Raw genomic sequence first — 22,033 nt, forward strand, 5'->3', positions numbered from 1 at the left:
AAATATTAAAGTACAGTGAGTGACATGTTGTCTTTCCTCTTGAATGTTTACAAATCTTTCTCCTCTCTGATTGGTCCACAGAAATTGTTGACTAAGTTTCGGTCATAAAATTTGTTTTCAATATGATTGTTGTGAGTAATACCCACAGAACCTACTGTTACTGGAAACCAGACTAATGCCTAATTTCCACAGCATGGTGCGGCACAGCTCAACTCGACTCGCTTGGAATCATTTGTTTTTGGTTTTCCTTTGGCAAAAGTTGTGGATAGTACCTGGTACTTTTTTTGGTATCACCTCGGTCGCACTAGTTTAGCACTGAAAACTATTTTCTCTAACATGACAGATAAAATCCAGAGATAGAGTGAAGGAGAGAGTATGGAAATGACACTATAAAACTGTGAACAAAGACACCTCCATTTGTTTATTGTTTAAAACATCCTACAAGTTTTTCACATATTAAACAAAATTGCTGACTGCCTTTAAAGGGTTAAAGTTAAAGCACTGCAGTGAGCTGCAGTGTGACGAGTCCATAAACACACACACAAGAAAACTACATGAAACACAAAATGATGTAATTCTGGCTGAGCTTTGTAGGATCCTGGGTACTGTGGTGTTTAGGGCATTCCCAGCTGGAATATTTGGAAATACCTGACCTTCTTTACTGATGTCATTGTAAAAATGTGATAAAGTCAAAATGGCAGTTAAACTGAGTTTCCCTTCCACTACAGCTCTGCTTGAAGGTGTGGCCACACCAGCAACTTGAACAGTGAGAATGTGTGGCAGAGTGGTTCGGGGTACATTTATGAACATTTTCCAGTTGAATTCAACTTTGGTGAACTTTGACACACAAATTGTCACCATTGATGAACAGAAACCGTCCTGACAGAGCTGATCTCAGCAAGGTCCAGCACCTCTAACCCAGACTGAAAGACTGTCTCTGTGGTAGTTTTGTGTCTCTCTGTGGTCTTTTGACCAACAGTCACTTCACACAGAGGCTCTGACCCCTCGGACCCCTCAGACCATTAACTGTTAATAAGCTGCACTTCTGTACGTTTGGGTTTGAAGACTTGTTGCTATGACAGCAGCTCCACATAAATATGAATCCAACTTTGAAGAACTGAAAAATCAAATCAAACTAACTCAGTTAATCCACATACAAACAGCATTACTATTATTGTTATTATTATTATCAGACACATACAGTTGAGGCTGCGCAAAGTATTTACAGTTAGTAATAAATATCAGCAGTATGAATATAAATAATTAAAAAGTAACTTACAAGGTACAAATATTTCTATTCCAACATGATGTGAGTGAAAAAAGGCAAACAAGGTTTCTGCCCCGCTGCTGGTACAAAACTGTTGAGGAGGTGATGAAGAGAAGGGGGGGGGGGGGGGGTCATCAGGGTTTGCTGTAGCCAAAGATCCCCACAGGAAAGTGTTTGACGTGAGTCGGCCACTGAGCAGCCAGCTGGAAGAACTTCACATCGTTCCACTCCACGCCGTCTATAGAGACTGAGAGCGAGACGAAGGTGACACTCTTTCATTACAGCCAATAAACGTGTCAGCAGGATTTCATCAGTGCATCAGCAGCAGCTGCTGGGTGGACTGTGACGAGATGTGGCCCCTCACGGCCCCCTCAGGAGGAACTTCACCACTGATGACGTCCATCAGCCTCAGCTGGACTCTGAGTTTACTGCTAACTAGCTAATGTTAGCATGCTATCACATTATACACCTGCTAAACATCAGCATGTTAGCATGCTAACACGCTAATCTAAGACGGTGAACATTATACACCTGCTAAACATCAGCATGTTAGCATGCTAACACATTATACCTGCTAAACATCAGCATGTTAGCATGCTAACACGCTAATCTAAGACAGTGAACATGAGTGTGTGTGTGTGTGTGTGTGTGTTGTACCTCTCAGTGTGTGTGTGTGTGTGTGTGTTGTACCTCTCAGTGTGTGTGTGTGTGTGTGTGTGTTGTATCTCTCAGTGTGTGTGTGTGTGTGTGTGTGTGTGTGTGTGTGTTGTACCTCTCAGTGTGTGTGTGTGTGTGTGTGTGTGTGTGTGTGTTGTACCTCTCAGTGTGTGTGTGTGTGTGTGTGTGCTGTACCTCTCAGTGTGTGTGTGTGTGTGTGTGTGTGTTGTACCTCTCAGTGTGTGTGTGTGTGTGTGTGTGTTGTACCTCTCAGTGTGTGTGTGTGTGTGTGTGTGTGTTGTACCTCTCAGTGTGTGTGTGTGTGTGTGTGTGTTGTATCTCTCAGTGTGTGTGTGTGTGTGTGTGTGTGTGTGCTGTACCTCTCAGTGTGTGTGTGTGTGTGTGTGTGCTGTACCTCTCAGTGTGTGTGTGTGTGTGTGTGTGTGTTGTATCTCTCAGTGTGTGTGTGTGTGTGTGTGTGTGTGTGTGTGTTGTACCTCTCAGTGTGTGTGTGTGTGTGTGTGTGCTGTACCTCTCAGTGTGTGTGTGTGTGTGTGTGTGTGTTGTACCTCTCAGTGTGTGTGTGTGTGTGTGTGTGTGTTGTATCTCTCAGTGTGTGTGTGTGTGTGTGTGTGTGTGTGTGTGTGTTGTACCTCTCAGTGTGTGTGTGTGTGTGTGTGTGTGTGTGTGTGTTGTACCTCTCAGTGTGTGTGTGTGTGTGTGTGTGCTGTACCTCTCAGTGTGTGTGTGTGTGTTGTACCTCTCAGTGTGTGTGTGTGTGTGTGTGTGTGTTGTACCTCTCAGTGTGTGTGTGTGTGTGTGTGTGTGTGTGTGTGTGTTGTACCTCTCAGTGTGTGTGTGTGTGTGTGTGTGTTGTACCTCTCAGTGTGTGTGTGTGTGTGTGTGTGTGTTGTACCTCTCAGTGTGTGTGTGTGTGTGTGTGTGTTGTATCTCTCAGTGTGTGTGTGTGTGTGTGTGTGTGTGTGCTGTACCTCTCAGTGTGTGTGTGTGTGTGTGTGTGTTGTATCTCTCAGTGTGTGTGTGTGCTGTACCTCTCAGTGTGTGTGTGTGTGTGTGTGTGCTGTACCTCTCAGTGTGTGTGTGTGTGTGTGTGTGTGTGTGTTGTACCTCTCAGTGTGTGTGTGTGTGTGTGTGTGCTGTACCTCTCAGTGTGTGTGTGTGTGTGTGTGTGCTGTACCTCTCAGTGTGTGTGTGTGTGTGTGTGTTGTACCTCTCAGTGTGTGTTGGTGTTTGGAGGTACAGATCAGTCTGCTGATTCCTTCGATCAGCTGACTCCTTGACTCCGCCTCCTTCTCCTTCGTCTTCTTACTGAGGAACATGACTGACAGACACACACCTTCATCATCATCCCCATCATCTTCATCGTCACCATCACCACCTTCCTCATCATCATCATCTCACCTCTTCCTCACCTTTCTTGTTCTTCTCTTTGGTCACCACCGTCATGCTCATCAGCTCTCCTCCGCTGATCCTCGACACTTGCAGACAGCGGAAGTTGCTCTTCAGTGTGTTCTTCACCCCCACCTCCTTCCTCCGCTCTCCTCCTCCTCCTCCTCCGCCCTGACTGCTCCAGTAGTCCACCTGCAGACCCATCACCTCCACTGGACAGCTGGACAGACAGGAGGAGGAGACACATGAAGGAGGTTATGGTTGTTATCGGAGTAACAGCCATCATTTTGAAAAAAGTAGTCCTGCTGTAAACAGGAAGTACCTGATGGAGGGGGAGGGAGGAGGTGTGGAGGTGATGCTGATCGGTGCTGATTGAGAGGGTGGAGATCCCAGTATGATGTCATCAGAGTCAACTGTGGAGAGAGAAGCATGTGTGATGAAAGACTGGAGCTCCTCTTCAAATGTTTAAACGTTTGCTGAAGAAAATGAAAATGAATGTACCAAAATTATGCACTAAAGATGAAATAAATCTAAATAATTTGAACAGAATCGAGACTGACTGAATCCAGAGTTCAGAGGGCACAGTGAGGTGAAGGGGGAGGAGGTGACAGGTGAGGTGGTCTACCTGAGGTGGACAGGAAGTTCTGCTCCACGATGCCGACCTTCACCAGCTGAGAACAGACACAAACACAGAAGTTCAGTTTGATGTGGAACATCTGACCTCTTCAGTCATCAACACAGAATCAATACTGCAGTTCTACTCCACCGACAGGACGCACAGAATCCATTGACATTTGTAACATCACTAATAATTAAAACTGCAGCTTTGTTCTTTCTCAACAGTGTGTCGTGTGGCTCGCTTCATAAGTGTGAACTGATTTGTTGAAAAGTAATCGACAGACACCGTATCCCATAAACCCGAGACAATTACAGGTTAAACTGTCTGTAACAACTGTAGGACAGTCAGTCGAGTGTAGTATTTTATGCAGTAATTGTAGTAATAGTAGTAGTTGACAGTATTTCTTACCCCAATAAAAGGAACAAACTTCTGACAGGAGTCGTCGTCGGGGCTGCAGAAGAAGACCAGAGTTCAGAATCAAACAATAAGCGGCAAAATTTAGTCATTAAATTAGAGTCAAAGATTTTCTCTGTAAATGTTGTGTTGCACTGTCATTCCTCTAATGTCCACTAGATGCTAATGTGATAAACTCTGCACTGAAGTGACTATATTGAAGTGAATGTGAAAACCCCCAACGTCTCCTCACAAATACAATGCCAGGACAGTTTTCACACAAGTTCAGCTCTCAGCAGGTCACTGATCTTCTTCTGATGTGAGGATTATCTGATCGCTGGTCAAGACAAGTCAGTTTTATTTTTATAGCCCAAAATCACAAATTTGCCTCAAAGGGTTTTACAGCAACAGCGCCCTCTGTGGCCTAATGCTGCATTCACATGGATTCAGGCAGACGGATATCATTTAAGTGGACAAGAGCAGGACGGTGAAATTAGGTGAGCATTTTATAGCTACATGCATTACTACAATAATTACATAAGATAATAGACACGAAATAATTTGATTTCATATATTTTATTCCATTCCTTGTAAACAATAAGACATCACTATTGCAACATATCGTCATGCGCGTTTCGTTTTGCCGTCCTGCCAAAATATGAAGCCACGTTCCAGGAAAAGGAGGAAGAAGACAGCTACCAAAAAAATATGCATATCAACAATGCAGGTTTTAAAATATGAAAAATGGCTTTTCAAATGTTTAGGACTGTGTTCGTTCACCAGGAAACTACACACGGGACCTTTGAGACGGACAGGTTCTTTGGCCAAATTAGGATTCTCTGAATCCCGTAACAAATACTGCAGCAAGTGCTACAGCCAAACCCAAAAGACTTCAAAAAGTCTCTTCAGACACGCGTGGGACCAAAATCAGAACCAAATCCACATGTTGGTTAGAGAAACAGGCCAGAATCAGGTTAGACAGGACAAGAAGAAGGTCTAATTTCGTTAGCTGTAGCTAGCTAGCAACGTACGCACTGGCTGTGTGTGTGTGTGTGTTTGTCTGACTAGGGACCAGGAACTCACCAGGGTCTCCAGGTCATTCTGCTATTTTACTCTCTCCTGTTATTTCTTGTCTCTTTACATAGATGAATAGAGTCATACAACCTTTGCCTTAACTTGGGTGAATCCTCCACTCACGTCTTGATTTGAAATCCAAAATTCACTTCCCATTAGTAGAACCTCGGTTTAGTCATGCCTTCTAATAAAGACACCGGCTCTGCTCCCAGGTGGGAAGCCGGTGAGGGTTCCCCTTGTTGCTGCTTTAGCAACCTGTACTGGTTGGTTGTGGCACCGGAACTGTGGAGGTGGGGGTGGGATGATGCCAGGAACGCTACAGGCCCGGGTGCACAGGTGTAAATAATCCTATGAATGATGAGTTCAATTTAACTGCTTCAGTTTCAGGCTCCTGGTATTGTTCACACTGTCATGGTTGGCTGGGACATTTAAAAAGAACAGAGCTGTCGCTAATGTTAGCTTTTCCTGCTATGGATTCTGTCCTTATTCTAAATCATTTCCAGCATGCTATGAGCTAGTTTAGTGATGTGATGTTGTTGCACTCAATTATGAACTGGACATTATAAATTCATGTAAAATGTGTATTAGAGGAGACTATTCTTTTGAAGTTTTGGTGCTGTATTAACTTCTTTACTTAGTTAATGATTTGTTCCTCTACAACTACAGGGAGGTGACGCTGATGTCATGTCTGGTACCTTAAAGACAGTCCCATGAAGTTTGGTCCAACACCACACAGAGTCAGACGCACTACTCTCACTCTGTAATTGTTATAAACGTCCATACGAGTGAAAGAGAAGTTGAAGGTCTGATCCTGACAGTGGCAGTTAAGAAAAGTACCTCTTGTGTTTGCAGGTCAGCATGGCCTCTGAGATTGGACACAAGTGAGAAACAGCAGCTCCGGTCAGATACTGAGACACTCGACCCGCTACACCGACAGCATCTGACAAACAGAAACAGACCATTGGTCATTGAGCTTCGCCTGTCAAACAGTACGACAGTCAATATTTACATCTGAAGGTTTGTCCTGAGGTGTAAAATCAAAAAGTTGGGACTTAGATTATGACATACTGTCTCTTGAGTTCTTAATCGAGATTCTCAAAGATTCCCACCACGAGAAAATCATGTAAAGCGGCACTAGAAGAAAGGTGAGGGGGGTCTCATGAGTCCATACGGCCCATCCGGTCAAAGCAGATGACCGCCCACCTACAGTCTGGTTCTGTTCGAGGTTTCTGCCTCTTAAAGGAAGGTTTTCCTCTCCACTGTCTCCATAGTGCTTCTCATGGTGGGAAATGTTGGTTCTCTGTAATAATATTATAAAGAGCCAAACCTGCTCTTTATGTGAAGTGTCATGAGATGACTTTTGTTGTGATTTGGCGCTACATGAATACGACTGAACAGAATTGCACTCTGGGGACCCTGAGTCCTGCAGGTGAGCAGATATCTTGTGTATCTATGTGTTGGTGTCACTACAGAAAAGATCATGCAGGTACATTTGGGTTCATTTGATTATCTGCCAAAATGTGTCCTGACGGAGGCGTCTGAGGAACAGTCAGCTAAATCAGGTTCTTCATTAGTTTTAAACTGACATGTTGGTCAGGGGGAGGATTTGGATCTGACAGTGGCACCAAAGGTCAGGGTTCACTAGAGTCTCTGTGAGGACCCCCCAGTCTCATCCCTCCTTCGGGGAACATAGAGGTACCGAGAGGAGGAGGCTCCAGACGACCAAACAGCTCCCTCCAGCCGGCGTCCATGAACAGGCTGTTGAATTTACTGTCCAGGGATGCCAGGTACTTGGCCAGCGGGTGGGCTCCTGGTGAGGTGATAAACACAAGGAGCATCATGGGAAGGTTCATGGCGAGCTGGTTTATATGTCATAAGATGTGTTTGTGCTGAGTCCTTGCGTACCAACAGGGAGGATGAGAAAGCGGACGTAGTTCAGCCAATCAGGCGTCTTGCTGGCCAGCTGCTCTACAAAGCAGCAGAGGGCGGTGCTGAGGTAGCTCTGGTCCCCGCCCACCGCCACCTTCACAGTGGGCGGCGTCTGGGAGTTACAGTTACAGCTGGAAAACACATTCAGATCATACCTCAAATTATTAATATATTACCGATATGATTGGTTATTGATGACTCCAGTCAGCAGCCTGTCGCAGCAGCTGATCGAAGGTTTGAGGGTAAAATCAACACAAGTGTACTACGAATAAACTGAGTGGACTAGACCAAAGCACAGAAGTGATGTTTCCTCACTGACAAAGGCTAAGGTGGGAGGAGGTCTATCGGGCAGACCGGGGTCCTGCAGTAAACCTGGACATGAGACTGTCGTGGTTAAATCCTCAGAACAAAATATCTGGTTCAAGAAGTCTGTGGACAGATTTTAACTACGACTCCCAACGTACATTTCACTCACAAACATCCAATCACAGAGCTTCAGATTAAGTTCTCTTTTAATTTCTGGGTCACTTTTGGGTGAATTCAGTAACCATGGCAACATGTTTTGTTCTCAACTGTGATGATGAAGCATGTTGAATTCACTCCCGCTCTGATTTGCGCCGCAGACTGACCGTTTCTCCATGGCAACAGTGGCCGAGGCTCATGGGTATTGTAGTATGTAGGCAACCAAGCGGTGCAAGTGGCAGTTCCTATTGCCAGTGAATGCATCACAAGAATCAATGTTCACTTTTAGCATCTGCTTTTGACTGATCACCAAAAATCAGCACATTGATCAGTACGGAGCTCATTCAAGGCTACACAAAGGAGCAAAAGTATTTATTAGTATTACTATTATTTATCAAGTGGTAATGAACTGACATTAACGTTGCCATTAATGTCAAAATATTATAATAATAATAAAATAATAATAATCTATTTAAATGTTTCGTGTCATCGTAAACATCAACAGGATGTGCAGAGAAAAGATGTTCCTCTGGCTCCATCATTAGTCTATACCGTTTCCATGGCAACAGTTAATACGGGACTGCTTTGTTTTAGTTACGGCGTAACGTTACGTTCAACAGGCTGCAGCTGCTCTCATACTGACCAGTAAAAGTATTGATCAGGATTCTTACAATCTCTGGATCCGACTGATGACGGCGCTGAAGGCGGCCTGAACATCAGCTGCTGAGACGGTGCACACGATTGGCTGATCGAAAAGAAGCTCCGACAGATACTGAGGACAGACAGAGGGGGACGAGAGACATTTCCCCTTCATCATAGTGTATCATGTACAGACAGACAGGCAGACGGAAAGACAGACAGGCAGACAGACAGGCAGGCAGACAGACAGACAGACAGACACACAGACAGGTTTACAGACAGACAGGCAGGCAGACATACAGACAGACAGACAGACAGACAGACAGGCAGGCAGACAGACAGACAGACAGAGGGGGACGAGAGACATTTCCCCTTCATCATAGTGTATCATGTACAGACAGACAGGCAGACAAACAGGCAGACGGAAAGACAGACAGGCAGACAGACAGGCAGGCAGACAGACAGACAGACAGACAGGTTTACAGACAGACAGGCAGGCAGACAGACAGACAGACAGACAGACAGGCAGGCAGGCAGGCAGGCAGGCAGACAGACAGACAGGCAGACAGACAGAGGGGGACGAGAGACATTTCCCCTTCATCATAGTGTATCATGTACAAACAGACAGGCAGACAGACAGGCAGACAGACAGGCAGGCAGACAGACAGGCAGACAGACAGACAGACAGACAGACAGACAGGCAGACAGGCAGGTTTACAGACAGACAGACAGACAGACAGACAGACAGGCAGGCAGACAGACAGGCAGGCAGACAGGCAGAGAGACAGAGAGACAGACAGACAGACAGACAGACAGGCAGACAGACAGACAGACAGAGGGGGACGAGAGACATTTCCCCTTCATCATAGTGTATCATGTACAAACAGACAGGCAGACAGACAGGCAGACAGACAGGCAGGCAGACAGACAGACAGACAGACAGACAGACAGGCAGGTTTACAGACAGATAGACAGACAGGCAGGCAGACAGACAGGCAGGTTTACAGACAGACAGACAGACAGACAGACAGACAGACAGACAGGCAGGTTTACAGACAGACAGACAGACAGACAGACAGACAGGCAGGCAGACAGACAGGCAGGCAGACAGGCAGAGAGACAGAGAGGCAGACAGACAGACAGACAGACAGACAGGCAGACCTGTCCCTGCCAGTCCGTGGTGTTAATCAGGATGATAGAATCAGGAATCTGATCGTCAGAGAACAGGATGTGGTTCAGCTGATCCAGGACCGACTTCCTGGCAACCTGAAAACACACATCAGTACTTCTGACTAAAACAGCCCTTTGGAGACGTGAGGACAGACCAGACGTCCTAACGAAGACATGAAGAGCACATACACATACTGTATATTTGTGTTGGTTTACACACTTGGTGCTCTCAAAATAATAGCTGCGTGTTATCTGCGCTCATGTTAGACTGCTGGTCAAAGTTTACCATCATTAACATTCACCTGGAGGAGGGAGGAGCCACAGTGACACCAGGTGGTGAGACAGACTGTCGGTGACCTCAGAGAGGTTCAAACTGTCCAGACTTTTAGTTGTTAAGGTTCTGATGGTTGTATGAAGACAACACAACATCCTCTGGAGCTGTTTATTCTCAAAACTCATCATAAATTAATATATTAATAATATGACTATGATAACTAATAACATGATGATATCTGTGTCTGTCTCACCTGTGGAGGAGGTATCCTGTAGTCAGACGTCTCACTGTCGACACTGCTGGTCCTGTCTGTCCCTCTAGAGTTCTGTCTGTCCTTCATGGAGACACTCCAAGGATGGCGAGACAGCTGGCTTCCTGTCTTACTGTAGAGAGAGCACACAGACAGCGGACTTCCTGTCTTACTGTAGAGAGAGCACACAGACAGCTGGCTTCCTATCTTACTGTAGAGAGAGCAGACAGACAGCGGACTTCCTGTCTTACTGTAGAGAGAGCAGACAGACAGCTGGCTTCCTGTCTTACTGTAGAGAGAGCAGACAGACAGCGGACTTCCTGTCTTACTGTAGAGAGAGCAGACAGACAGCTGGCTTCCTATCTTACTGTAGAGAGAGCAGACAGACAGCGGACTTCCTGTCTTACTGTAGAGAGAGCAGACAGACAGCGGACTTCCTGTCTTACTGTAGAGAGAGCACACAGACAGCTGGCTTCCTATCTTACTGTAGAGAGAGCAGACAGACAGCTGGCTTCCTGTCTTACTGTAGAGAGAGCACACAGACAGCGGACTTCCTGTCTTACTGTAGAGAGAGCAGACAGACAGCGGACTTCCTGTCTTACTGTAGAGAGAGCAGACAGACAGCTGACAGATGAACTTGTCAGAGTCACAGGCTGTATCACCTGCTCAGGTGTTTTTACAGCAACTGTCACTTTAAGATCTGAAGCCTGATGATGACAAAGATGATGTCACACTGTTACATGGCGACTCAGTGTCGATGCTGTGTGTGTGTGTGTGTGTGTGTGTGTGTGTACCTTGGTGACAGGTGTGTTTGAGACTCAGTTTTACAGAGTTTGGCGGCTGGGCCTGCATCTGTTCCCATGGTAACATCATCCTCAACTTCCTGTGAAGAGAAGAAGAATAAGAGTGTGTGTGTGTGTGTGTGTGTGTCTTGGTCCTGATAAACAGCGGCTCTCGGGCCCACACTCACCCCGGGGCCGGCCTCCTCTCCTCTGGACTCCTCGGGGACTCGAGGCCCCTGAGCTGCAGGACGCTCTGGAGACAGCAGCTCTGCCGCCTGTTAATAACAACAGAGAGCAGTTACACACTGTGACCTGCAGGGGGCAGCTTTTATTTATTTATTTATTTTCATTGAGTTATAAGAAAGTACAAACCATCAGACAAAACAAAACGGTGGCCTATTTAGGACATCTCAGAAACACGACCCACATATGAAAAACAACACTGACGATATTAAAACCGTCTACAGACAGAAGTCTGTCTGAACTGGACTTCAGTGATGTTTGAAACATGAGTCAGCATTTGAACATATATACAGTTAGCATGGTAATCTGCTAACATTTAGCATTTTGCTAAAATGCTAAAACGGATATTAAGGCAGAAAATGACTAAAATGTAACTTAAATTTCATTAAATTGAAAAGGTAACCCACAGCTGACTGTTCAGGATTAAACATTAGAATCAATGTGTTCTGTAAAAAATTAGTTGAGTTTTAGTTCGTCAGTTGTATGTTTTAGTTCGTCAGTTGTGTTTTACTTCATCAGTTGTGTGTTTTAGTTCGTCAGTTGTGTTTTAGTTCATCAGTTGTATGTTTTAGTTCATCAGTTGTGTGTTTTAGTTCATCAGTTGTATATTTTAGTTCATCAGTTGTGTTTTACTTTGTCAGTTGTGTTTTACTTCGTCAGTTGTGTTTTAGTTCATCAGTTGTGTTTTAGTTCGTAAGTTGAGTTTTAGTTCATCAGTTGTGTTTTAGTTCATCAGTTGAGTTTTAGTTCGTCAGTTGTATGTTTTAGTTCATCAGTTGTGTTTTACTTTGTCAGTTGTGTTTTACTTCATCAGTTGTGTTTTAGTTCATCAGTTGTGTTTTACTTCATCAGTTGTGTTTTAGTTCATCAGTTGTGTTTTAGTTCATCAGTTGTTTTAGTTCGTCAGTTGTATGTTTCAGTTCATCAGTTGTGTTTTAGTTCATCAGTTGTGTTTTACTTCATCAGTTGTGTTTTACTTCATCAGTTCTGTTTTAGTTCATCAGTTGTATGTTTTACTTCGTCAGTTGTATGTTTTAGTTCATCAGTTGAGTTTTAGTTCGTCAGTTGTATGTTTTAGTTCATCAGTTGTGTTTTACTTTGTCAGTTGTGTTTTACTTCGTCAGTTGTGTTTTAGTTCATCAGTTGTGTTTTAGTTCGTCAGTTGAGTTTTAGTTCATCAGTTGTGTTTTAGTTCGTCAGTTGTGTTTTGGTTCATCAGTTGTGTTTTAGTTCATCAGTTGAGTTTTACTTCATCAGTTGTTTTAGTTCGTCAGTTGTATGTTTCAGTTCGTCAGTTGAGTTTTAGTTCATCAGTTGTGTTTTAGTTCATCAGTTGTTTTAGTTCGTCAGTTGTATGTTTCAGTTCGTCAGTTGAGTTTTAGTTCATCAGTTGTGTTTTAGTTCATCAGTTGTATGTTTTACTTCATCAGTTGTATGTTTTACTTCGTCAGTTGTGTTTGAGTTCGTCAGTTGTATGTTTTACTTCGTCAGTTGTATGTTTTAGTCCATCAGTTGTATGTTTTACTTTGTCGGTTGTGTTTTACTTCGTCAGTTGTATGTTTTACTTCGTCAGTTGTGTTTTAGTTCGTCAGTTGAGTTTTAGTTAATCAGTTGTTTTAGTTTGTTAGTTGTATGTTTTAGTTCGTCAGTTGAGTTTTAGGTAATCAGTTGTGTTTTAGTTCATCAGTTGTTTTAGTTCGTCAGTTGTATGTTTTAGTTCGTCAGTTGAGTTTTAGTTCATCAGTTGTATGTTTTACTTCGTCAGTTGTATGTTTGAGTTCGTCAGTTGTATGTTTAACTTCGTCAGTTGTATGTTTTAGTCTATCAGTTGTATGTTTTACTTTGTCGGTTGTGTTTTACTTCGTCAGTTGTGTTTTAGTTCATCAGTTGTGTTTTAGTTCATCAGTTGTATGTTTTACTTCGTCAGTTGTATGTTTGAGTTCGTCAGTTGTATGTTTAACTTCGTCAGTTGTATGTTTTAGTCTATCAGTTGTATGTTTTACTTTGTCGGTTGTGTTTTACTTCGTCAGTTGTGTTTTAGTTCGTCAGTTGTGTTTTAGTTCATCAGTTGTGTTTTAGTTCATCACTTGTATGTTTTAGTTCATCAGTTGAGTTTTAGTTCGTCAGTTGTATGTTTTAGTTCGTCAGTTGTGTTTTACTTTGTCAGTTGTGTTTTAGTTCATCAGTTGTGTTTTAGTTCGTCAGTTGTGTTTCAGTTCATCAGTTGTGTTTTACTTCATCAGTTGTGTTTTAGTTCATCAGTTGTGTTTTAGTTCGTCAGTTGAGTTTTAGTTAATCAGTTGTTTTAGTTCGTCAGTTGTGTTTTCGTTCATCAGTTGTTTTAGTTTGTCAGTTGTATGTTTTAGTTCATCAGTTGTGTTTTAGTTCGTCACTTGTATGTTTTAGTTCATCAGTTCTATGTTTTAGTTCATCAGTTGTATGTTTTAGTTCGTCAGTTGTGTTTTAGTTCGTCACTTGTATGTTTTAGTTCGTCAGTTATATGTTTTAGTTCGTCAGTTGTATGTTTTAGCTCGTCAGTTGTGTTTTAGTTTGTCAGTTGTATGTTTTGGATCGTCAGTTGAGTTTTAGTTCATCAGTTGTATGTTTTAGTTTGTCAGTTGTGTTTTAGTTCGTCACTTATATGTTTTAGTTCGTCAGTTGTATGTTTCAGTTCATCAGTTGTGTTTTACTTCGTCAGTTGTATGTTTTAGTTCGTCACTTGAGTTTTAGTTTGTCAGTTGTATGTTTTAGTTCGTCAGTTGTGTTTTAGTTCGTCAGTTGTATGTTTTGGATCGTCATTTGAGTTTTAGTTCATCAGTTGTATGTTTTAGTTTGTCAGTTGTGTTTTAGTTCGTCACTTGTATGTTTTAGTTCGTCAGTTGTATGTTTCAATTCATCAGTTGTGTTTTACTTCGTCAGTTGCATGTTTTAGTTCGTCAGTTGTGTTTTAGTTCATCAATTGTATGTTTTGGATCGTCACTTGAGTTTTAGTTCGTCAGTTGTGTTTTATTCATCACTTGTATGTTTTAGTTCGTCAGTTATGTGTTTTACTTCGTCAGTTGTATGTTTTAGTTCATCAGTTGTGTTTTACTTCGTCAGTTGTATGTTTTAGTTCATCAGTTGTGTTTTACTTCGTCACTTGTATGTTTTAGTTCATCAGTTATATGTTTTAGTTCGTCAGTTGTATGTTTCAGTTCATCAGTTGTGTTTTACTTCGTCAGTTGTATGTTTTAGTTCATCAGTTGTGTTTTACTTCGTCAGTTGTATGTTTTAGTTCGCCAGTTGTATGTTTCAATTCATCAGTTGTGTTTTACTTCGTCAGTTGTATGTTTTAGTTCGTCAGTTGTGTTTTAGTTCATCAGTTGTATGTTTTGGATCGTCACTTGAGTTTTAGTTCGTCACTTGTATGTTTTAGTTCGTCAGTTATATGTTTTAGTTCGTCAGTTGTATGTTTCAGTTCATCAGTTGTGTTTTACTTCATCAGTTGTATGTTTTAGTTCATCAGTTGTGTTTTAGTTCGTCAGTTGTATGTTTCAGTTCATCAGTTGTATGTTTCAGTTCATCAGTTGTGTTTTACTTCGTCAGTTGTATGTTTTAGTTCATCAGTTGTGTTTTACTTCGTCAGTTGTATGTTTTACTTCGTCAGTTGTATGTGTTGGATCGTCAGTTGAGTTTTAGTTCATCATTTGTATGTTTTAGTTCGCCAGTTGTATGTTTTGGATCGTCACTTGAGTTTTAGTTCGTCAGTTGTATGTTTTAGTTCATCAGTTGTGTTTTAGTTCGTCACTTGTATGTTTTACTTCGTCAGTTGTATGTTTTAGTTCATCAGTTGTGTTTTAGTTTATCAGTTGTGTTTTAGTTCGTCAGTTGTATGTTTTGGATCGTCAGTTGAGTTTTAGTTCGTCAGTTGTATGTTTTAGTTCGTCAGTTGTATGTTTTAGATCGTCAGTTGTATGTTTTATTTCATCAGTTGTGTTTTAGTTCGTCAGTTGTATGTTTTGGATCGTCAGTTGAGTATTAGTTCATCATTTGTATGTTTTAGTTCGCCAGTTGTATGTTTTGGATCGTCACTTGTATGTTTTAGTTCGTCAGTTATATGTTTTAGTTCGTCAGTTGTATGTTTTAGTTCATCAGTTGTGTTTTACTTCGTCAGTTGTATGTTTTAGTTCGTCAGTTGTGTTTTAGTTCATCAGTTGTGTATAAGTTCGTCAGTTGTATGTTTTGGATCGTCAGTTGAGTTTTAGTTCGTCAGTTGTATGTTTTAGTTCGCCAGTTGTATGTTTTGGATCGTCAGTTGAGGTTTAGTTCATCAGTTGTATGTTATAGTTTGTCAGTTGTGTTTTAGTTCGTCACTTGTATGTTTTAGTTCGTCAGTTGTATGTTTCAGTTCATCAGTTGTGTTTTACATCGTCAGTTGTATGTTTTAGTTCGTCAGTGGTGTTTTAGTTCATCAGTTGTGTTTTACATCGTCAGTTGTATGTTTTAGTTCATCAGTTGTGTTTTACATCGTCAGTTGTATGTTTTAGTTCGTCAGTTGTGTTTTAGTTCATCAGTTGTTTTTTACTTCGTCCGTTGTATGTTTTAGTTCGTCAGTTGTGTTTTAGTTTGTCAGTTGTATGTTTTAGTTCGCCAGTTGTATGTTTTGGATCGTCACTTGAGTTTTAGTTCGTCAGTTGTGTTTTAGTTCGTCACTTGTATGTTTTAGTTCGTCAGTTATATGTTTTAGTTCGTCAGTTGTATGTTTCAGTTCATCAGTTGTGTTTTACTTCGTCAGTTGTGTTTTAGTTCTTCAGTTGTATGTTTTGGATCGTCAGTTGAGTTTTAGTTCGTCAGTTGTATGTTTTAGTTCGTCAGTTGTATGTTTTAGATCGTCAGTTGTATGTTTTATTTCATCAGTTGTGTTTTAGTTCGTCAGTTGTATGTTTTGGATCGTCAGTTGAGTTTTAGTCCATCAGTTGTATGTTTTACATCGTCAGTTGTATGTTTTAGTTCGTCAGTTGTGTTTAAGTTCGTCAGTTGTGATTTAGTTCGTCAGTTGAGTTTTAGTTCATCAGTTGTGTTTTAGTTCGTCAGTTGTGTTTTAGTTCGTTAGTTGTATGTTTTGGATCGTCAGTTGAGTTTTAGTTTGTCAGTTGTATGTTTCAGTTCATCAGTTGTGTTTTACATCGTCAGTTGTATGTTTTAGTTCGTCAGTTGTGTTTTAGTTCATCAGTTGTGTTTTAGTTCGTCAGTTGTATGTTTCAGTTTATCAGTTGTGTTTTACATCGTCAGTTGTATGTTTTAGTTCGTCAGTTGTGTTTTAGTTAATCAGTTATATGTTTTAGTTCGTCCGTTGTATGTTTCAGTTCATCAGTTGTGTTTTACTTCGTCACTTCTATGTTTTAGTTCGTCAGTTGTATGTTTCAGTTCATCAGTTGTGTTTTACATCGTCAGTTGTATGTTTTAGTTCGTCAGTTGTGTTTTAGTTCATCAGTTGTGTTTTACATCGTCAGTTGTATGTTTTAGTTCGTCAGCTGTGTTTTAGTTCATCAGTTGTTTTTTACTTCGTCAGTTGTATGTTTTAGTTCGCCAGTTGTATGTTTTGGATCGTCACTTGAGTTTTAGTTAGTCAGTTGTGTTTTAGTTCGTCACTTGTATGTTTTAGTTCGTCAGTTATATGTTTTAGTTCGTCAGTTGTATGTTTCAGTTCATCAGTTGTGTTTTACTTCGTCAGTTGTGTTTTAGTTTGTCAGTTGTATGTTTTAGTTCGCCAGTTGTATGTTTTGGATCGTCACTTGAGTTTTAGTTAGTCAGTTGTGTTTTAGTTCGTCACTTGTATGTTTTAGTTCGTCAGTTATATGTTTTAGTTCGTCAGTTGTATGTTTCAGTTCATCAGTTGTGTTTTACTTCGTCAGTTGTATGTTTTACTTCGTCAGTTGTATGTTTTAGTTCGTCAGTTGTCTGTTTTAGTTCGTCAGTTGTATGTTTTAGATCGTCAGTTGTATGTTTTATTTCATCAGTTGTGTTTTAGTTCGTCAGTTGTATGTTTTGGATCGTCAGTTGAGTTTTAGTCCATCAGTTGTATGTTTTACATCGTCAGTTGTATGTTTTAGTTCGTCAGTTGTGTTTAAGTTCGTCAGTTGTGATTTAGTTCGTCAGTTGTATGTTTTAGTTCGTCAGTTTAGTTTTAGTTCATCAGTTGTGTTTTGGTTCGTCAATTGTGTTTTAGTTCGTTAGTTGTATGTTTTGGATCGTCAGTTGAGTTTTAGTTTGTCAGTTGTATGTTTCAGTTCATCAGTTGTGTTTTACATCGTCAGTTGTATGTTTTAGTTCGTCAGTTGTGTTTTAGTTCATCAGTTGTGTTTTACATCGTCAGTTGTATGTTTTAGTTCGTCAGTTGTGTTTTAGTTAATCAGTTATATGTTTTAGTTCGTCCATTGTATGTTTCAGTTCATCAGTTGTGTTTTACTTCGTCACTTGTATGTTTTAGTTCGTCAGTTGTGTTTTAGTTGATCAGTTGTGTTTTACATCGTCAGTTGTATGTTTTAGTTCGTCAGTTGTGTTTTAGTTCATCAGTTGTTTTTTACTTCGTCCGTTGTATGTTTTAGTTCGTCAGTTGTGTTTTAGTTTGTCAGTTGTATGTTTTAGTTCGCCAGTTGTATGTTTTGGATCGTCACTTGAGTTTTAGTTCGTCAGTTGTATGTTTTAGTTCGCCAGTTGTATGTTTTGGATCGTCAGTTGAGGTTTAGTTCATCAGTTGTATGTTATAGTTTGTCAGTTGTGTTTTAGTTCGTCACTTGTATGTTTTAGTTCGTCAGTTGTATGTTTCAGTTCATCAGTTGTGTTTTACATCGTCAGTTGTATGTTTTAGTTCGTCAGTGGTGTTTTAGTTCATCAGTTGTGTTTTACATCGTCAGTTGTATGTTTTAGTTCATCAGTTGTGTTTTACATCGTCAGTTGTATGTTTTAGTTCGTCAGTTGTGTTTTAGTTCATCAGTTGTTTTTTACTTCGTCCGTTGTATGTTTTAGTTCGTCAGTTGTGTTTTAGTTTGTCAGTTGTATGTTTTAGTTCGCCAGTTGTATGTTTTGGATCGTCACTTGAGTTTTAGTTCGTCAGTTGTGTTTTAGTTCGTCACTTGTATGTTTTAGTTCGTCAGTTATATGTTTTAGTTCGTCAGTTGTATGTTTCAGTTCATCAGTTGTGTTTTACTTCGTCAGTTGTGTTTTAGTTCTTCAGTTGTATGTTTTGGATCGTCAGTTGAGTTTTAGTTCGTCAGTTGTATGTTTTAGTTCGTCAGTTGTATGTTTTAGATCGTCAGTTGTATGTTTTATTTCATCAGTTGTGTTTTAGTTCGTCAGTTGTATGTTTTGGATCGTCAGTTGAGTTTTAGTCCATCAGTTGTATGTTTTACATCGTCAGTTGTATGTTTTAGTTCGTCAGTTGTGTTTAAGTTCGTCAGTTGTGATTTAGTTCGTCAGTTGAGTTTTAGTTCATCAGTTGTGTTTTAGTTCGTCAGTTGTGTTTTAGTTCGTTAGTTGTATGTTTTGGATCGTCAGTTGAGTTTTAGTTTGTCAGTTGTATGTTTCAGTTCATCAGTTGTGTTTTACATCGTCAGTTGTATGTTTTAGTTCGTCAGTTGTGTTTTAGTTCATCAGTTGTGTTTTAGTTCGTCAGTTGTATGTTTCAGTTTATCAGTTGTGTTTTACATCGTCAGTTGTATGTTTTAGTTCGTCAGTTGTGTTTTAGTTAATCAGTTATATGTTTTAGTTCGTCCGTTGTATGTTTCAGTTCATCAGTTGTGTTTTACTTCGTCACTTCTATGTTTTAGTTCGTCAGTTGTATGTTTCAGTTCATCAGTTGTGTTTTACATCGTCAGTTGTATGTTTTAGTTCGTCAGTTGTGTTTTAGTTCATCAGTTGTGTTTTACATCGTCAGTTGTATGTTTTAGTTCGTCAGTTGTGTTTTAGTTCATCAGTTGTTTTTTACTTCGTCAGTTGTATGTTTTAGTTCGCCAGTTGTATGTTTTGGATCGTCACTTGAGTTTTAGTTAGTCAGTTGTGTTTTAGTTCGTCACTTGTATGTTTTAGTTCGTCAGTTATATGTTTTAGTTCGTCAGTTGTATGTTTCAGTTCATCAGTTGTGTTTTACTTCGTCAGTTGTGTTTTAGTTTGTCAGTTGTATGTTTTAGTTCGCCAGTTGTATGTTTTGGATCGTCACTTGAGTTTTAGTTAGTCAGTTGTGTTTTAGTTCGTCACTTGTATGTTTTAGTTCGTCAGTTATATGTTTTAGTTCGTCAGTTGTATGTTTCAGTTCATCAGTTGTGTTTTACTTCGTCAGTTGTATGTTTTACTTCGTCAGTTGTATGTTTTAGTTCGTCAGTTGTCTGTTTTAGTTCGTCAGTTGTATGTTTTAGATCGTCAGTTGTATGTTTTATTTCATCAGTTGTGTTTTAGTTCGTCAGTTGTATGTTTTGGATCGTCAGTTGAGTTTTAGTCCATCAGTTGTATGTTTTACATCGTCAGTTGTATGTTTTAGTTCGTCAGTTGTGTTTAAGTTCGTCAGTTGTGATTTAGTTCGTCAGTTGTATGTTTTAGTTCGTCAGTTTAGTTTTAGTTCATCAGTTGTGTTTTGGTTCGTCAATTGTGTTTTAGTTCGTTAGTTGTATGTTTTGGATCGTCAGTTGAGTTTTAGTTTGTCAGTTGTATGTTTCAGTTCATCAGTTGTGTTTTACATCGTCAGTTGTATGTTTTAGTTCGTCAGTTGTGTTTTAGTTCATCAGTTGTGTTTTACATCGTCAGTTGTATGTTTTAGTTCGTCAGTTGTGTTTTAGTTAATCAGTTATATGTTTTAGTTCGTCCATTGTATGTTTCAGTTCATCAGTTGTGTTTTACTTCGTCACTTGTATGTTTTAGTTCGTCAGTTGTGTTTTAGTTGATCAGTTGTGTTTTACATCGTCAGTTGTATGTTTTAGTTCGTCAGTTGTGTTTTAGTTCATCAGTTGTTTTTTACTTCGTCCGTTGTATGTTTTAGTTCGTCAGTTGTGTTTTAGTTTGTCAGTTGTATGTTTTAGTTCGCCAGTTGTATGTTTTGGATCGTCACTTGAGTTTTAGTTCGTCAGTTGTGTTTTAGTTCATCAGTTGTATGTTTTAGTGTGTCAGTTGCGTTTTAGTTCGTCAGTTGTGTTTTAGTTCGTCAGTTATTTGTTTTAGTTCGTCAGTTATATGTTTTAGTGTGTCAGTTGCGTTTTAGTTTGTCAGTTGTATGTTTTAGTTCGTCTATTCTTTAGTTCGTCAGTTGTATGTTTTAGTTCATCAGTTGTGTTTTAGTTTGTCTATTCTGTTTTAGTTTGTCAGTTGTATGTTTTAGTTTGTCAGTTGTGTTTTAGTTCGTCATTAGTATGTTTTAATTTGTCAGTTGTGTTTTAGTTCATCAGTTGTGTTTCAGTTCGTCATTTTTATGTTTTACTTCGTCAGTTGGCTTTTACTTCGTCAGTTGTGTTTTATTTTGTCAGTTGTGTTTTAGTCTGTCTATTCTGTTTTAGTTTGTCAGTTGTATGTTTTAGTTTGTCAGTTGTGTTTTAGTTCGTCATTGGTATGTTTTAATTTGTCAGTTGTGTTTTAGTTCATCAGTTGTGTTTCAGTTCGTCATTTTTATGTTTTACTTCGTCAGTTGGCTTTTACTTCGTCAGTTGTGTTTTATTTTGTCAGTTGTGTTTTAGTCTGTCAGTTGTATGTGTTAGTTTGTCAGTTGTATGTTTTAGTTCATCAGTTGTGTTTTAGTTCATCAGTTGTGTTTAAGTTTGTCAGTTATATGTTTTACTTTGTCAGTTGTATGTTTTAGTTCGTCATTTGTATGTTTTAGTTCATCAGTTGTATCTTTTAGTTCGTCAGGTGTATGTTTTAGTGTGTCAGTTGCGTTTTAGTTCGTCAGTTGTGTTTTAGTTCGTCAGTTATATGTTTTAGTGTGTCAGTTGCGTTTTAGTTCGTCAGTTGTATGTTTTAGTTCGTCTATTCTTTAGTTCGTCAGTTGTATGTTTTAGTTCATCAGTTGTGTTTTAGTTCGTCTATTCTGTTTTAGTTTGTCAGTTGTGTTTTAGTTTGTCATTAGTATGTTTTAATTTGTCAGTTGTGTTTTAGTTCATCAGTTGTGTTTCAGTTCGTCATTTTTATGTTTTACTTCGTCAGTTGGCTTTTACTTCGTCAGTTGTGTTTTATTTTGTCAGTTGTGTTTTAGTCTGTCAGTTGTATGTTTTAGTTTGTCAGTTGTATGTTTTAGTTCATCAGTTGTGCTTTAGTTCATCAGTTGTATTTTTTATTTTGTCAGTTGTGTTTTAGTCTGTCAGTTGTGTTTTAGTCTGTCAGTTGTATGTTTTAGTCCATCAGTTGTGTTTTAGTTCATCAGTTGTATTTTTTACTTTGTCAGTTGTGTTTTAGTTTGTCAGTTGTATATTTTAGTTCATCAGTTGTATGTTTTACTCTGTCAGTTGTGTTTTAGTTTGTCAGTTGTATTTTTTATTTTGTTAGTTGTGTTTTAGTCCGTCAGTTGTATGTTTTAGTCCGTCAGTTGTGTTTCAGTCTGTCAGTTGTACTCACAGCTGCAGTTTGTTCTTTCTGTTGGCTCCTCTGACTGTTCAGACTCCCGATCTCAGTCTGAGAGCTCGACTGAGAAATGCCCTCAAAGAAAGGCCTGTCGGTCAGAAGTCACAGCACAGTGATCAGATGCAGATTAGAATCCTTTCCAATGAATAAATAAATAAATAAGATTGATCAGATTGATGCGATCATGAAAACATCTTTGTTATTGGTTAAACATTAAACACCAGCTGTGGTCCTGTGTGAGAGGCGTCTTTACATTTGTTGAACTGTGTGTCCACGACGTGCCGCA

At 39.9% G+C, this 22,033-nt stretch overlaps 1 protein-coding gene across 1 annotated transcript in view; it reads right to left on the bottom strand.

Annotated features, from left to right (window-relative positions):
- Positions 1–1,401: 1,401 nt before the first annotated feature.
- Positions 1,402–22,033, bottom strand: part of LOC139294554 (phosphofurin acidic cluster sorting protein 1) — a 29,293-nt gene continuing 8,661 nt past the window's right edge. The window contains exons 10-24 of the mRNA XM_070916473.1: positions 21,742–21,835; positions 11,115–11,201; positions 10,939–11,027; positions 10,148–10,277; positions 9,612–9,716; positions 8,483–8,583; positions 7,326–7,480; positions 7,120–7,230; positions 6,258–6,360; positions 4,362–4,404; positions 3,960–4,005; positions 3,657–3,747; positions 3,358–3,554; positions 3,156–3,266; positions 1,402–1,514 (exon numbers count right to left, since the gene is read on the bottom strand). Of these exons, the coding sequence (XP_070772574.1) occupies positions 1,402–1,514; positions 3,156–3,266; positions 3,358–3,554; positions 3,657–3,747; positions 3,960–4,005; positions 4,362–4,404; positions 6,258–6,360; positions 7,120–7,230; positions 7,326–7,480; positions 8,483–8,583; positions 9,612–9,716; positions 10,148–10,277; positions 10,939–11,027; positions 11,115–11,201; positions 21,742–21,835 (1,576 nt within the window). The remainder of the gene's footprint in view (positions 1,515–3,155; positions 3,267–3,357; positions 3,555–3,656; positions 3,748–3,959; positions 4,006–4,361; positions 4,405–6,257; positions 6,361–7,119; positions 7,231–7,325; positions 7,481–8,482; positions 8,584–9,611; positions 9,717–10,147; positions 10,278–10,938; positions 11,028–11,114; positions 11,202–21,741; positions 21,836–22,033) is intronic.

This window comes from Enoplosus armatus, chromosome 2 (assembly GCF_043641665.1).
Source record: "Enoplosus armatus isolate fEnoArm2 chromosome 2, fEnoArm2.hap1, whole genome shotgun sequence".
Classification (NCBI taxonomy): domain Eukaryota; kingdom Metazoa; phylum Chordata; class Actinopteri; order Centrarchiformes; family Enoplosidae; genus Enoplosus; species Enoplosus armatus.